This window comes from Lethenteron reissneri, chromosome 33 (assembly GCF_015708825.2).
Source record: "Lethenteron reissneri isolate LAM-NWPU_2019-01 chromosome 33, ASM1570882v1, whole genome shotgun sequence".
Lineage (NCBI taxonomy): Eukaryota > Metazoa > Chordata > Hyperoartia > Petromyzontiformes > Petromyzontidae > Lethenteron > Lethenteron reissneri.
The window spans coordinates 9,406,507-9,422,157 of NC_083811.1; the positions used below are offsets into that span (position 1 = coordinate 9,406,507).

General features: G+C 43.7%; 1 protein-coding gene across 18 annotated transcripts in view; it reads left to right on the forward strand.

The window, feature by feature from the left end:
- The window catches only part of MICAL3 (microtubule associated monooxygenase, calponin and LIM domain containing 3), a 136,016-nt gene that overhangs the window by 54,581 nt on the left and 65,784 nt on the right, over window positions 1-15,651 (forward strand). For 15 of the 18 annotated variants that reach the window (XM_061564540.1, XM_061564541.1, XM_061564539.1 and 12 more), the window contains exons 13-21: window positions 650-846; window positions 2,283-2,398; window positions 3,132-3,200; window positions 3,873-4,034; window positions 4,890-4,985; window positions 5,751-5,843; window positions 8,182-8,247; window positions 9,262-9,384; window positions 12,632-12,745. In XM_061564540.1, coding sequence (XP_061420524.1) covers window positions 650-846; window positions 2,283-2,398; window positions 3,132-3,200; window positions 3,873-4,034; window positions 4,890-4,985; window positions 5,751-5,843; window positions 8,182-8,247; window positions 9,262-9,384; window positions 12,632-12,745 — 1,036 coding nt within the window. The remainder of the gene's footprint in view (window positions 1-649; window positions 847-2,282; window positions 2,399-3,131; window positions 3,201-3,872; window positions 4,035-4,889; window positions 4,986-5,750; window positions 5,844-8,181; window positions 8,248-9,261; window positions 9,385-12,631; window positions 12,746-15,651) is intronic. The other 3 variants (XM_061564550.1, XM_061564557.1, XM_061564558.1) reach the window with 3 other exon arrangements.

A 15,651-nucleotide genomic window follows, 5' to 3' on the forward strand; every position in this document is an offset into this window, starting at 1 on the left:
TCACCTCAGCATTGGTGATGTTGTGTATTGATCGTTTTATACAGCAGATGTGACCATTAAATACGAGAGTAAGATGAGGAATATGAAGATGAGGAATATGAAATCGACATATATATTAGAAAACACTGTCCATAGAGGTGGTTGGTTTAGGGCTCTGAGCACTGAGCCGCATCCTGTGAAATGGAGGGTTCCAATTCTGTCCGCTACGCCACGATGAAGCCAGTTTCTCATGTATATTGAGTTTGTTGGTCTCAGTCCTCTAATGATTTCATAAAAAACATTGTGTTAAACTTAGGGTTTCCATTTCGATAACAAATAAATTGAAAAAAAGTAACTTAACCCAAAGTAACATGAAGACATCTTGGCAGCAGTTTTGTGATTTCTGATTCCACGAGCCATTCTGTAACACACAGGTTGGTGCACTGCTCACGAGCATTCCAAATGAATACGTTGACTCACGGCGCGAATTTGAGAACACAGTCGAAGTAAAGTTTGGGGGAAAAGATCGAACAAACAAATATCATCCACGAATCGGGAAACGGGATGTCACGGACATTGTATTTCATCCTTCGCAGTGACTTAAGAAAAACCCTTGGCACAAACCGTGGAGTGGCCGTGTGAAGGCATCGCGTGCTCTGTTCGTCCGCAGTGACTTTGACTCCCTGGATGAACGCAACGTCGCTGGGAACAACCAGCTGGCTTTCGACGTGGCGGAGCGCGAGTTCGGCATCTCCCCCATCATCACGGGGCAGGAGGTGGCGGGTGTGGCCGACCCTGACAAGCTCAGCATGGTCATGTACCTCTCGCAGTTCTACGAGATGTTCCGTGACACGCTACCCCCCGCTGGTGCGTGGTACAGTCCAACGCATCCCTGTCTCAATATGGAGTGGCGCTCTCCCTCCTAAGTGTCCCTACAGCAGCATCTGTGTGTGCATGTGAATACGCTTTTTTAATTCTTCTTTGAGCATATGGCCAGTTCTAGATATGAAGCTTTCGTGACTGCAAGGATCCATACTCGGTAAAGTCACGTAGGTTAAAAAAAGAGAAAACAAATAAATTAAATCATGACGTTTCGAAGGCAACACAAGCCTCCGTCTTCAGGTGGCACCATCATAGCAAAAATCACTGTATCAAGTGACGAGACCTCTAAGAGACACGAGATTATCTACTGGTTAAGGGGAGGGGGGAGGAGCCAAGATGGGCCGTGGGGGGGGTTATGGGCTGGTGATGAGGCACGTAGACCTGTGCTGCAGTTACGGCTACGCCTGGAGCTGCAGCTGAGGCTTTGTGATGTAGATGGCAGAAGTAGATAAGGTTGAAGTTTGTGAGCCATGTGATGGCTTGGGGAGTAGCGCGACTAACGCTGTCCAGTCCATCGAAGAGTGGCCGTAGAACGCAGTTGTTCGCGGTGTGGTCCGTTGTTTTGTTTTGGAGGCGGCAGTCTCTGCACTGTGGGTCATCTTTAATTGTTTAGTTAACAAGGAGCCAAATATCCTTCAGGTTCATTGGTAAGTGGTAGTGAAATATAATTGAAAGTGTTAATATTGTGCTAGAATAGTAAATAATATATGGCGTACTGTTGGATGTGGTTTAAAAGCGCATACAGGAAATGTGATTGGGGCCTGTTTGTTACCTCATTTCTGCTCATGCAGGCCTATTTACATATCAATTGATTCTCTAATTTGGCATTGTTTTTATGGCACCACATAGCCAAATGCTGTCTCCAACTACATGTTGGGAGTAATGATCCTCTTGCAGCTCCTCTGAAGTCGGGTCATTGTCTGAAAAATTGTCTCTTACACATTTTCACTTGTGTCAGAATGTTTGCCAATGACTGGTTTTAAACAGTTTTCATCCCATTAGAATAACATGGTTTTAGTGAAGTAGTAAAAATTTGTAGTAGAGAAATTAAATCACATTCATACCACTCTACTCCAAGGCACATTACTGTACGAATATCCTTTACAAATATTGTAAACTATACTCAGCTAGTCATAACAATATACCCAGGCACGAGTCAACCACTGCCAAGCACAAACACTTTCTTTAAACAGGGCTCGCGTCCAGATGTCCTTGCAAAAATAAAAGTTTTAAGGCTTGAACTAAAACTAAACGAGAGTGGTGCTCGACCAAAATCGCGATGGAGATTGCTCTTTAACGGCAGGGCGAGAATGATGTAAGCCCCAGCGCCGGCTGGATAACGATTAAACGCAGACGACCGTGATCGACACGTGTCTGTGACATTGTTACCATGTGACCCCCTCACTCCCGCACACATCCAGAGTACAACAAGCTCATGGGTGAGGATGACAGGTCGGCGGCACTGCTCTCCACCAAGTCTCCCATCTCCTTCCTGAGCAAGCTGGGCCAGACAATCTCCCGCAAGCGCACGCCACGGGTAACTCGCCAGCCGCCCCCCCCCCCCCCCCCCTCTCTTGTGTACCCCCGCGGCCCCCCGCTGGCGTGTGAGAGAGAGAGAGAGATCCCGCTCGGGCACGCCCGGGGATCTGAGAGCACCTGTTAAAGAATCCAGGTAATGAGAGCGAGTGAAGGCTGCCCGTGAAAGTTGTGTGCCCTGCCAGCACATTCAAGGGGTGGAGTAGTGGTGGCTTTCATTCGGATTGCCCATAAGGCAAATTACAGACGGCTTTGTCGGAAGCTCGAGGAAGTGCAGTGGCACAAGGCATTTAATAGCGGTTAACGAGGGTTTACAGTAGGTGGCAGGTAGGATTATGTATGTAATTTGACCGATATCTATTATGTTGTAGTTTTTGTATCAATTCTAATGTTGGAACAAAAGGGACGCAACTGAAAAACACAACTGAATGTGTATATGGGGAAAAAGTATTGAAAGTGGCCATTTGGCTCAATTTTTTTATTAACACACTGCTTGTGCAGATTAAAAAAATGTTTGATTTTGCTTGACATTGAACGGTAAAGTCATGAGCACGTCCAAAGTTCATGGAAGTACATTTTCTGAAATAAATTTGGACCAAATTGCTTGCATGGCATGTGGGAGATTCGTAAAGAGAAACCATCGCAGGCACTTCTGCTAACCACCGAGCTTGCGTTTACTCAAGAGGTCAGAAATTAACCTGCATCGCAAACAACGCTTGTGACGTGTTTCACAGGACAAGAAGGAGAAGGAGGTTGATGGGCTCGGCAAACGACGCAGAACGGGACAAAAGGCGTCCGATGAGGTGTGTCAAAGATAACGAGTGTGTCAAGGATGGTGGAAAAATGTACTGCGCTTTGGTTGAACAGTTATCGCGATGGATGTTTATAAGAGAGAGATGGCTTACAAGATGTTGGATATATATGTCGACATTGAATCATGACCATTTTGGTTGGATAATTAATTTCCGTTGTGTGCCTGGTTTTGAAAGCCATGCATATAGAATGAATAGTCTGAATGTCTTTACGTCATTAAATTTGTTCAATGACTTGGCAAATTACAATACATCTAATAAGTGTTTGAATTAACAATCTTCAAAGGATTAGAACATGCGCGAGGACATGGGAGGGGAAAGTCTGTGTGATGTTAGGTTTAGTCAAAGGTTGAGGAATAAAGGGATGTCTGGCGTTTGCACTTAAGAGGGGTGAGGGCATTGGCAGTGCAGAGGCCCAGGGGAAGGGAGTTCCAGGCAGCACAGGCAGCACAGACAGGAACAACCACGTGAAAACACTGAAAAACAATCGGTCACGAGTGCAAAAACTGTTGATAGCAGCTGTGGAGCTTTGAACCAATCTCAGCTGGCACAGGAGTACCGACTGCAATCTAGCACACTAGCAGGCAGGGTGGAGTCATTCGTTCTGTTTTATCCGCGCTTGCCAAGTGCGTGACTCCCCGTGGTTGGCGCGAACTCTCACAGGAGGAGATGCAGGCCAGGCGGGAGGACCGTTGGGGGGTTGGCAACGGAGAGAGACGTGCCGACGCGGTGTCCGGAAATCAGAACAAAGTCAAGTCCATGGCCAACCAGCTCCTGGCCAAGTTTGAGGAGAATGCTCCACTGCAGTCAAACCTCAAGCGACAGGTGGGTGAGACATCGGACGAGAGTCGGTCACGTGCGCAAGAGAGGACCTTGCAGGTCCGCAAGATTCTATCTTGGATGTGATTTTGTGCGAGGCCAATGTGGCCCCGCCTGTGAGCACAGCTCTAGCATGTTCATTTCCACAACACCCCCCACCCCCCCCCCCCCCAGGTCGCATGTTGTTGTCTCTCCATGTCTCGCATTCATACTTCAGTGAATGGTTTTAGATGTTCCACTTTAAAGCATGGAATGGCTTGGTATTTTTGATGGATCACTGTTCTGCCACTAGGTTGTGGCTTATTTAGTTGTATGCGACATTCAGATGATGATAAGAAGGTGGCTGATTTTAATAATTCTGTATTTGTTTACTTGAGGCATTTGTGGGGGGGAGGGGGGGAATCCACAATTGTTTTGATAGACCGACAACGCATTTAAATCTACATATTCACACACACTTGTGCCGCTTTTTTCCTGAAATCCACCCTGGGTTGTCACAGCACTGTGAGGCTTGGCAGATTAAGTAAATGGCAGCCAATAACATAGCTCTAAGCAAGTGCTGCATGCCCTAAGCCTGTGCTTCATAAGCATGCACCATGGACATATTCTCAGTGGTCGCTTGGCTGAAAGATGATCTACGGCAACTATGAGGAACGTGTGTCGCCTTTCAGTTGTATCGGAGCGATGTTTTTGTTTGACGTCCCATGTCCCTGCCGCATTGCTCTGTCGTTTGCTCGTGCCCTTTACGGTTCTGTTGCCCTGACTGTTCCTCTGGGAAGGGGACGTGCTTCTCTGCTGCTGCTACTCTGCGCTTTAATCTCCCTGGCCCGTCCTCCCTTCCTCTGCTGGTCTCTGGACTAGAGCATAATGCTGCCCTACATGGAGCGCGTAGCTCCGCCTCCTTCCACTCGGCGCAAGGAGCTATCTCGGGCAAACTCTCTGCCTGTGTGCCATCAGGTAAGGTGATTTTGATCAAACGGCCTGAAATAAAATCATTGGTTCATTCATTAACTCATTATCCATGAATGGGCTCCCCTTGGCAGTCTTGTTAGTGACTTTGTTTCTCTTTACCTTACACTTCTCTTGTGCCTTTCCAATCTTGCCATTAGTGAGGAGGCCTTTGCTGTGATGTTGAATGCTCATGAAGTCACCCCCCCCCCATCTTTTCCCATCCACCGCCTGGCCAGTTGCATGCTCATTGTCAATGTCCACATTGAATAAATACATTTGTAGTTTATTACATGAAAACAAAAAACGTGCCAACAATGTGTGTTTGCTCAAAAAGAACACTGGGATTTGTTTATCTTTAGAATTAGAAAAGTCGTGTTTTTTTGTTAGTCATGATACGATTTGCAGGAGTTTCACAATATTGGCGCTGGATTCAGTCAGCAGAGTTCTACAAGTTTGCTCGGATATAAAACAGTTTTGCCAAGAATGTTTTAACAGAACAAAATAAAAACAATAAGTTTTATGGTGCTGTGTAATGTCAATCTCATGTTGTTTAGCAATTAATGTGTGTTGAGAAGTGTTACGAGCAAAAGCTCTGGGTCTGCTGCATTCGGACCGTGTGATTGTTCACGCGGTTCTGGAGCTGTGTATTTGGAATACGGAGACATTTTGCCCTGGATGGCAACTTGGTGTTGAGTCGCGCTCGCGTGCGTGCGTGCCAATACGGGGCACCACTCACACTTGTCTCTCTCACCGCTCTCTTGCGATGTGAAGGGCATCTATGCCCGGGCTCCTCGCGTTTGTCCCAAGAAAATCATCATGCTGGGCACCTCCCCCGCCGCCACTCCTCCCGAGGCTCGGAGCCAGGTTCTGCCTGTCCAAGCATGAGTTTTGGTTCTACCCTAACGTGCTGTGGTATTAACAGAGACGTCTGCTGTCCTCTGCGTGTGTGCACGTGTGTTTGTTGAATAACATTTTTTAAATTTGTTTTGCCAAAGTTATTCCGATAGTCCCATCATCATGTCTTGAGACAAAGTGTAGTTTCGGAGTGTACACCAAGCTGTGTGTTGTTACCCTGTGTTGAAGAATGGCTTGTGGAAGGTGATATTACTGAACTACTTCTGAGATCGATTCAAGTGATGTCCTATTCGCACTGAGGGTGCTGCCCTTTCAACTTGCATGTTGCAGAGATGCTTTTCGAATGGTTGTCAAACTAAATTGTTATCAATTCTTCAAACTAGAATTTTTGCCACAATTTGCGAAAACTAATTTTTGTATAATTATTTGGGTCGTCATTGGTGATTGGCCGAAACCATTAACTTACTACACTCGAGCACCTAGTTTTGTAATGGGTAACTGCCTGTATTCAAAAAACCAGCACCTGCTCATTGCTATAATTCCTGGGCTACCCAGCCAACTCTATGTGCTCCTGTTTTGAAGAACTACCAGTGTAAAATAGTACCCCGAAATACCAGTGAACCCAGGCAAAAATAAATGTACAATGTAACTGGTATTGGACAAACATTCCAATGTTCAACAGTCGCTTGCAAATTATTCATCTAGGATTACACAGAGTAACACCGTCCCCTTCTGCAAAAACGTAGCAGGACCCTAAATAAAGCATCTTGAGACTCGGCAAGACTTGCGTAGAGAAACGAACATAATTAATTGCTCGGCAGTGCAGCCAGTATTTCCATTTGCCTGTGTTCGAGCTATATACATATCATGTCGACTGTATCAGGTGGCCTTTATGGCAATTGGCCGGCACACCTGGAACCACTATACATGACGATTCTTGTATGTCAGGTTGTCTACAACAGGTGCCCAGTAAGACCAGTAGTCTGCGTCACAGTTTACCTTGACACCTGACATTTGTGCCAGGTGAGCTGATGTACAGGTGCTCGATACACAATGCGTTCTGCCATTATCAGCTTGCAGTGAAACATCACAAGGACATAATAGTTCTGGAAATCATGTTCCTTCTCCTGCAAATCTCACATGTCTGTAATTGAATCCAGGGGAGTTTGCCAGGACAAAGAGCAATACATTCCGTGACTAATCAGGCACATGTCTGTTCCGACATGATCATCAAAAATGTGTCAGTGGCAACTGTGGAATGCTTTGTTCTTTCAAGTGGAAATTATTCGTTTTGGAAATCACTCAAAGACAAGCCGACTTTCTTGGGCTAGACGAGTTAGTTTTTAGGCAGAAGCCTGCTTGTATTAACAACACCAATTTAAGGAAGAGACTGGACAAATTCAAATTTCAGTTTTCTACTCATGAATAATCATTCGTGTCCGTCTTTAGAAGGCCGTATGGTTCCCTTGTGTGCCTGCAGCGGTGGTGTTGTTTACTGTCCCTGCTGTGCGTGAAGACCCCACAGTAACCAGTGTGACTAACAGCTGGCACTCATGTCTTATTGTTTTAAAATGTTTCTTTTTGTTCGTATCCCCTTTTGGTGACTGATAATAATTTATTATTTTTATCACTTAAAAAAAAGCGTTTTTGTGTCGGTTAAATATTGACGCTTGCAATCGTAATGTGTTTATTGTTGGAGTTGTGCACATGGTGTGTGCGTCTGCTGCACGGCTGCATGTGAATGCGCTGCTTTGAGATCCTACTTTGAGTATCGCCGTGACACTGCGTGAGATTACTGCCAACCTCTGCGTCCCGTTCCCACAAGTTCAGTTAAAGAACAGAGATGAGCGTTGTCTGACCTGTGAGCGTGATTTGGTGTTGAAGTTGTCCAAGTTGTGAATGTGCAGAGATTGTGACTTTCCCTGTCTCTTATGTATAGAGGAATAAGTAAGTGGGGCACCATCTTCCTCTCTACACATTAAACAGATTTTTCATAATATTGGCCTATTGACTTTCCAGACAGTATAATTAAGAAACTCTGCACCAGTTTCCGCCTTTTGAGTATCATCGGCACGGCCAAGGTTGTTTAAACACATGCTGCTGTGTTACCTGATGTTAATGGGAAGAGTGCTCCATCTTTAATCCATAATGCTCCACAACAATACAAAATGAGTTTGTACCTGATCTTTAGTAAATGCATGGTCATAGTCGTGTTGAGCTGTAAGTGTGCACATTAGTGTGTGTTCACAAACCTTTGCTGGGCCCGTGTGAATGATACATTTTAAATGAATTCCACAATACTGCTTTTTAAGAGCCTTGTCCTTATTTACTTTTGGTCTGTGTTTAGAAACTGAGTAAATACTTTCTCAGAAAGTGGGAAAAGGACTTCAAAAGGAGTGAGAAGACAAGGCCGGTAAATGCGTTGTTTGTGACCCGAGTTACATAATTGTGAATTCTTCAGCATTGAGATCACTTTCAGGGAATGTGTAACAGCATGCGGTTTTATTTATGCCGATGTAATGTCTTTGTGTCCATCGGGACGTCGTGAGGCTACTAATCCGTCATGCAGTATCTCTACTAATGTTAGGAGGCTAGTCTGAATTGAACATATGATTATACTTAGTGCTACTCATCTGCACTTTGTGCTGTGTGCAGGACACTGCATGTTATACACACACATGCTTGAACAAGCGCAATGTGTCGCTGTGTGTGTGTGTAGATGTACTTATAAGTATTCTGTACCTAATATATATTTTATAGTCTTATGTGTAAATTCGTCATGTTTACCTGATGGAATGCACTTCAAAACATTGTTTCCAACCTTGAAAATAGGTATTACATGAACAATTTACGTACAGTATTTAGATATTAAATTAACGCAAAGTGAAGGATACCAATGCCTGGTTGTATTTCCAGTAATTTGAAAATGTACTGGAATGTGGTCCTCACATGAATGCGAAACATTACAAAATTGGTACAGTAATAATTATACACCCCATTTAGTTACAAACACATGTAGTTTTGTGTGTTTTTCTATGGATGAGTCATCTTAGGATGCTTCCATTTTTGGATGCATTCTGTGGAGTTCATCGGCACCGTCAGTTTGTTCCAACGCCCAGGAAAAGCTGATCCAGAAATTTGAACTCACTGGCATGCCACATTTTGTCCTCTTCAATAGATAATGTATTAAAATATATCTTCATAATTCATGGTGACCAATGCTTAAATCACGGGGAGAGTGTGGCCATTCCGATTTTCCAAACATGCATTTCTCCCCGCATTACTCCTTAAAATCCCTTTGCTTCCTATAGTTCTTTGTCCTCAAATAAATGTGGCATTTTGCTTGAATCAAAGTTGATCAGTTTTCCACGGGTCCCCACACTCATCCGCCGCCCTGACCCCTTTGCTCGTTGCGTCGACCCGCCAGCACGAGCAGCTGCCTGCCGTGATTAGCCCTTACGATCAGCTGCCTGCCGAGCAGCAGCCCAGCATCAGCGAGCGCGCATCTCACCTGGCCGCCCTCTTCCAGGGGCAGTCGGACAAGTCGCAGGTGACCCGGCATGCGTGTGAAGGAAGTGTGCCGCACTGCCCCGCGCGTGGCTCCCGCCGCCAGGCAAAGTGTTCATCCCCTTCCCTTGCCGTCTCTCGCAGGAAGTGGTTAAGTCACTGAAAGGGGCAACTCAAGATCATCTTTATTTGCAGAGTACATGTACATTTATTACAAACCTCTTGTCGATCATCTGCTGGATGATGGCTTGCCGTTGCCGTGCGTTGAGGGATATTTGACCCTACTTCACCATGCTGGTCAGTGCGGGTTGGTGAAGGTGGGTAGTGGAGATGTGGCATCATAGATGTAGAGAACAATATACAGTATTTTGTATACTGCCATCTACTACCCACCATACAATATATACTGGACTGAAATAAAAGTAATCAACTAATGCCATTCCTGGATGCTTTGGTAGCAGGCCCTAATTGATACTTTGCATGCAAGTGGGGATGGCTGCGTAGCCTGCTAGGTACTCACTCGCCACTCGGTTTGCGTAAAGCCGAGGATTCGATTCTGACAGCGGCTTGGTTATTTCTCCAACAAATTGCAAAAGCAAATTTTGGGCTATCCAGGCCGACCCTGACATCGAAGGTTCCCTGACACGAGCATGCAAGACATTGTTTCTGGTGCCGTAGTTTCTTTGTCACTCTCGTAACCCCCTGTCGTTCTTGTAAAAGAGATGATGAATGTCATTCGTGGTTGTCACTGGGATAAATACAATTTGTTGAATTCCTATTGACACCAATTTTGGAAATAAAAAAATGCAGACAATTGAACAACGTTTTCAGATCAGAGTTGCCTTTTCACCAAACGTAGTGCACTGCACCCTCTGAGAGACTCCAATAACTCGCTTGTCCTTGCAGTAACAGTACTGGCTCCATCACATCGTGACTGTTTTGAAGTTGTTGTGGAACTTACTTAGTCATACATGCGTAACAGTCGTCTGCACATTTAACAGTAATTTGTGTCATGTTAGATGTCCTAAGGTAAATAATCACAGTAACATTTTGAGACATTTTGTGTTCAACACTTGTATATCTTTTTAATTTGGTTGTCGGTGGGTTGGATTATGTTTACGGGTATTTTAATAACGGATCACAAGTGACTTAGAATGAATTTGATGCGTCGTTGAATGGCTCCGAAAGCAAACGAACGTATGGGGGCGTTTGTTATTTGTTTTCTTGATGAACAGAAACGTTTCTCTCCCAATGAGAGCACGGTCGCCACTGCCGCCACCCGCAGACAGGTAGCAGTCATATTGGAAGTGCTTGCTTGGGTGTTCCGTGTTTGTTCAGGATTAATGGAATGGCCAAACTACGCGAGGAGCTCTGTAGTGATGCATTCGCCAAGTCTTCGACTTTTTCTTGACACTTTACTTTAAAGAACGTGGTATTTTCTGATTCTGCCTCGTCTGATGTCACTCAATGGAAATTGTCATTTTTGTGGATTTTTTTTTTTATTTTAGACCAATTTATTTAAAAAAATTGGTCCTGTTTCTGTTATTTATAATGTCATCTTGATATAATAGTGTATTACTCTGTTTTTGTTTAATTTAATCTCCTGAATAAATAAGTAGACAATTGCCTCAGTTAACCTTTTTCTAGTGTTACCCTGAACGTAAGTCTTGAATAGTTTGTGTCAGACACAACTGGCGTGGGCAGGGCAGACTCCTTCAGCGTGCCGCGCCGTGTACAACGTTGAGTTTCGGGTCGAGCCTTGCGGTGCTTCACATCTGCACGGTGGAGTCTTGGCTTGCAAGGGAGTGAACTGGGTTGAACTGCACCTGGCCAAGCCGAACGTGCGCACGTGAGGTTTTGCATGATGCTCAAAAATAGCAGTGGCTATTATCCTGAAAGCAACATTATCTCTGGTTTGTGTCATATTTCATTCTTTAATTTACCAAGTACTGTATGTACCGACTGTGATGTCGAGATCTCACGAGCAATTTTTACAAGCATTTGGGACTCCCAGCAAGCATTGACCATTTCTCAAATGATTTCACAGAACCGCTTATGGAGTCACTGCTGTAGGCCTCTTGCCCATACCGATTGGTGCACCTTCCCACATTCCCCGCATAGTGTACAGTAATGGAACTGATTTTTGTTCTAATTCTAAGAACTGAAAAAAGCCCAAAAAAAACTCATGAAACCTGATGATTTTAGTTTTTGCTCATTCATTAGTGACTGAGGTTAAACACATGAGAAACCAGTTTAACCATAGACGGATGAAACCCGGGTTCGATCCCAGCGCCCCAGTGTTACCGGCTCTGACGTAGTATTGTACCCCCTTGAGCCACCTGGCCACCTCCATTGTTCAGTGTTTTTGTTATTTTCTAGCCTTCCAGTCATTGTTTTAACTTTAGTTTTCCTCTTCCCTGGTAGATTTGTAATGGGGGGGGGGGGGGGGTAGGGGTGTTTCGTGAGATTCTGGAACAAAAAAAGCTCCCCATAATAGGTGGTGAATATTTGACACCTATGCTCAAGGTAGCAGCCTCTGTTGAATCGCTGATAGGCATGGGGCGAGCCTGACCTCGTAGTATTTTACAATGGCAATGAAACCATTCAGCGTGCTTTGCTCCATAAATTCCTCGGCTCATTTGCAATGTGACCTACATGCATCTGTCATAAGTCGGTGTGGTATGTACTCCGTAGGTTTTGATGGTTTGCCGTGCTGCGTGCATATACTTGGCAAGACGACACAAAAGCAATTTGACAATATCAGTCGGCCTGAAAATAATATTGAGGCATGTTCTTGTGAAAATAAATACCATGTCAGGCCACCTATCATGCAGCCAAATTTAATTTATTTTTGTGACCATGCTCATTAGTGTTTTGTGTGTATTTGTTACTTACTAATTCCCTTGGACTGCACTGAGTCTTCATTAATATCTAACCAGCATCAAGTCTGTTCCCATCACTGAATACGATATGCTTGTATTATCACATATTTCTGGTTGTGTGTAATGTCTGTGAGTTAAAAAAATATTTATTTTAAAGTTTCTGATCTTGTATCTATTTATATTTTGTCGTGTTTATCTTTGATTCAAGCATCAATAATTCTTTGTTCAGTCTGCACACCCTTTACGCTTTCCTATTGTTTGCATTGTATTTTTTCCTTTGCCTTGTTTTATCCCACTCTGCTCTGTGATGTTTTTCCCTTTTCCTGCCCCCCCCCCCCCCTTTCCTCCTGATGAACATCCTCCACCTTGGCTTTTCTTCCTTTTGGGGCTGGCGTTCGGCGAGGCCAGTCGTACATTCGGATGTACTCGACGGGCGTTAGCGAGAGGGCGGCACAGCTTGTTAGCCAGATGCAGCCCGCTGGGCCCAGGCCCCTCCTAGACAAAAGGGAGCTGAAGCACTTGGTAAGAATTGCCAGCAAAGGACGGCTGAATTGAGCTCGATTCCTCACTGCCGGCATTCCACACCACGCACGCATGCACCGGTGTGTCGGATGCCTGCATGCGCTTTGCATTGTGTGTACCGTATATCCTACTGTGGTTTTGAGCAGGCAAAGCCTCGCCACAAACTTTGACTCACGCCTAATTTATTAAAGGGTGCCCAGGAAACTTTTATGAGTGTGACACTTGGCAGGAATTTTTATTTTATTTTTTATTATTGTCTTTCAGTAATGCAATTTATCACGGCGGTGTAAAGTGCGTCTGACAGAAAGAGGCACTTTGTGAAATGTCACGCGACTCTGCTTAGGACTTGTTTGGGCTGTGTCAGCCTGATGTTACCTGGCATGATCACCAATGTCCTTCGTGAAGGTTTGTCATGCCACATTCACTTGTACCCAAACAGTGATGAAATTTACCTTTTTTTTCAAAAATAAGTTGAAATTTCATTTTTTACACAATACAACTTGTAAAACGGCACATTTAATCTCAACTCTCGGGGTTAGTATGTGGAAAATGTAACCTTCTTTTGCCAGCTTTGGTGGTGTATATCTGCAAAAACATTGGCAGAATTGGTCACAGATATTCAGCGTAATTTACGTTGTTTCCATGCAGGACAACAACAACAAGCGTAATATTTTATTTTATTTGTTTAAATTTAACCGCAGCATTACGTTATACTTCATTAAGCAAACACTGGAGTGATTACAGAGAGTGGCGACACGGAGTCCCGAGTGGATGCGGCCACAACCACTGCTGCTCTTCGGAAATGAACGTAATTCTTCCCACATGGCGGTTGGTTGGCCGACACCACTTCAAACAGGGATCTTGTCCTTTCTCCCCGGCTGGAAGCTGCAAGCTGCAGAGCTGTTTGTCTGTGTTTGTGACGGTTACCATGGTGGGAGAGTTGCTAAAGGAACATGAAAATAGGTGGATATAATCTGCCGTCAAATTTCCAAAAAAGGCCAGGACTTATGAAAGCATACATTTGAAAATACTTTTCACTGGCACGCACATCGCTCTACAGCCAAATCACTCCACAGTACTGTACTTATCTATAACCTGGCATGCCTTGACAATGTCAGGGAATAGACATATATCACCCTTTCATTTTATAAAATGGCCCCTGTTGTGCCTGCAGGTTGAAGAATTATCGTGGGTTCCCTTTAAATGGTTAATGGTTGGATACAAGACACATTTTGTCCGGTGATATTAACCAATGCTCTTAAAAAATACTGCACCAAATGAGATACTGGATACAATAACCCAGCTTTTATAAACACAACGCAGGTCACTGCAGCAACAGTTTTCGTTTTTTTAAACTGATCTCTTGTTAAAATTACAAATTTAATATATTTTTACAATAAATCATTAAAGCTAATATTTATAAGGATCACCAAAGCCATACAACAAACATATCAAAAGTGATTTTATATGCTGCCGTGAGCCCTGAAATCCTGGCATAGCTTTGGCCGATATGTCATGCTTCAACATTAATTTCATTTAATAGTGATGCATAGTTATACAATGTTAAATGGCCAATCCTTGCCTTTGTAGAAAAGAAAACAGTTTGTCAGCTATACCAGTCTTTTTGGTTCTTTTGGTAAAGTCACATAGAAGGAAAATAATACAATAAAAATAAAACATAATAAAATTATTCTCACGACGTTTCGGCCACAACACAAGCAGCCGTTGTGGCCGAAACGTGAGAATTATTTTATGTTTTATTTGTATTATTTTATTATTTCCCTTCTACATGACTTTACCGATATAACCAATAAGATGAATCCCTGCAGTCACGAAAGCTATACCAGTGGCATATATTGGCAGATCAATGAGAGCTCGAAGTGCTGATGAGTTTGATCTCCTGCTTTTGATCCCCATCTGCTTTGTTCACTTGACATGTGATGCTCTGAACTGCAGAGTAACTGTTCTTCCAGGGTTAAGCTGGTGTCATGTCCTAAGAGAGACCGTCTATAAACCACTCGGCTGATCATCTCCGCATTTATGTAAATTCTGATCCCACCATAAACTAGATATCTATTTTTATTAAATGAAAAGCTGAACTGTTGTGCACGTTACTAAAAGCTAATTTGGATACAATGAGAGCTGGCATTTGAAAATTTAGCTGTGCGTGATGTAAATAAATTCAAAGACAAGTCCATCTCTCCACATTACAAGACATGTTTTTCTTGTCCAGACAAATGGGTGTTTCTGATTAATGTTTCAAAGCAGCACTTGCATAAGCAAGCAAACTCACAACCGGTTTTGACCTTCTGCATCTGTTGAAGAGTCATTTATGTTAAAACAATGTTGTTATGTTACCACTATTGTATGCAGGAACCATCTATTTCAGCTCCGATGAGTTTGCATTTATTATATTCTACTGCATGCATCCGTACAATGCCGTCTAAATGTTTTTACGGTACTGAATTGTAAATCGCGAAAAATGTCCTGCCTAGGCATGATGAATGTTGTGGTAGTAAGTCATCGCAACGGGAATTAGTCCCATGTTGTGTTTGCATTGAGTCTCGTTTGCGTAATGCATATATTTTTCTGAAAGTTAGCTTTTAAAAAATATTAACTCGTGGTTGGAATGTTTATTAAGATGTTTTCTTTCACACAGACCGTTTGTACTGTTTGCAATCATTCCAAAGAAAAACATGAATTGTTTTATGTGGTCTAGCGATGAGTTCCTTGGCTTACATTCAGGCCTGACACTTGAGTCGCTTGGTGCCGTTTGTTTGGCCTGCTGTAAGCTGTTGAAGGCGTCTTGTTTGAGCAAGCTTCAGCACGCACTGGCAGACTTTAGTGACATGTCCTGCTCAAATAAACTAGCACAGTAAGTTGTGTTTACAGTTAACTTGGTGCTA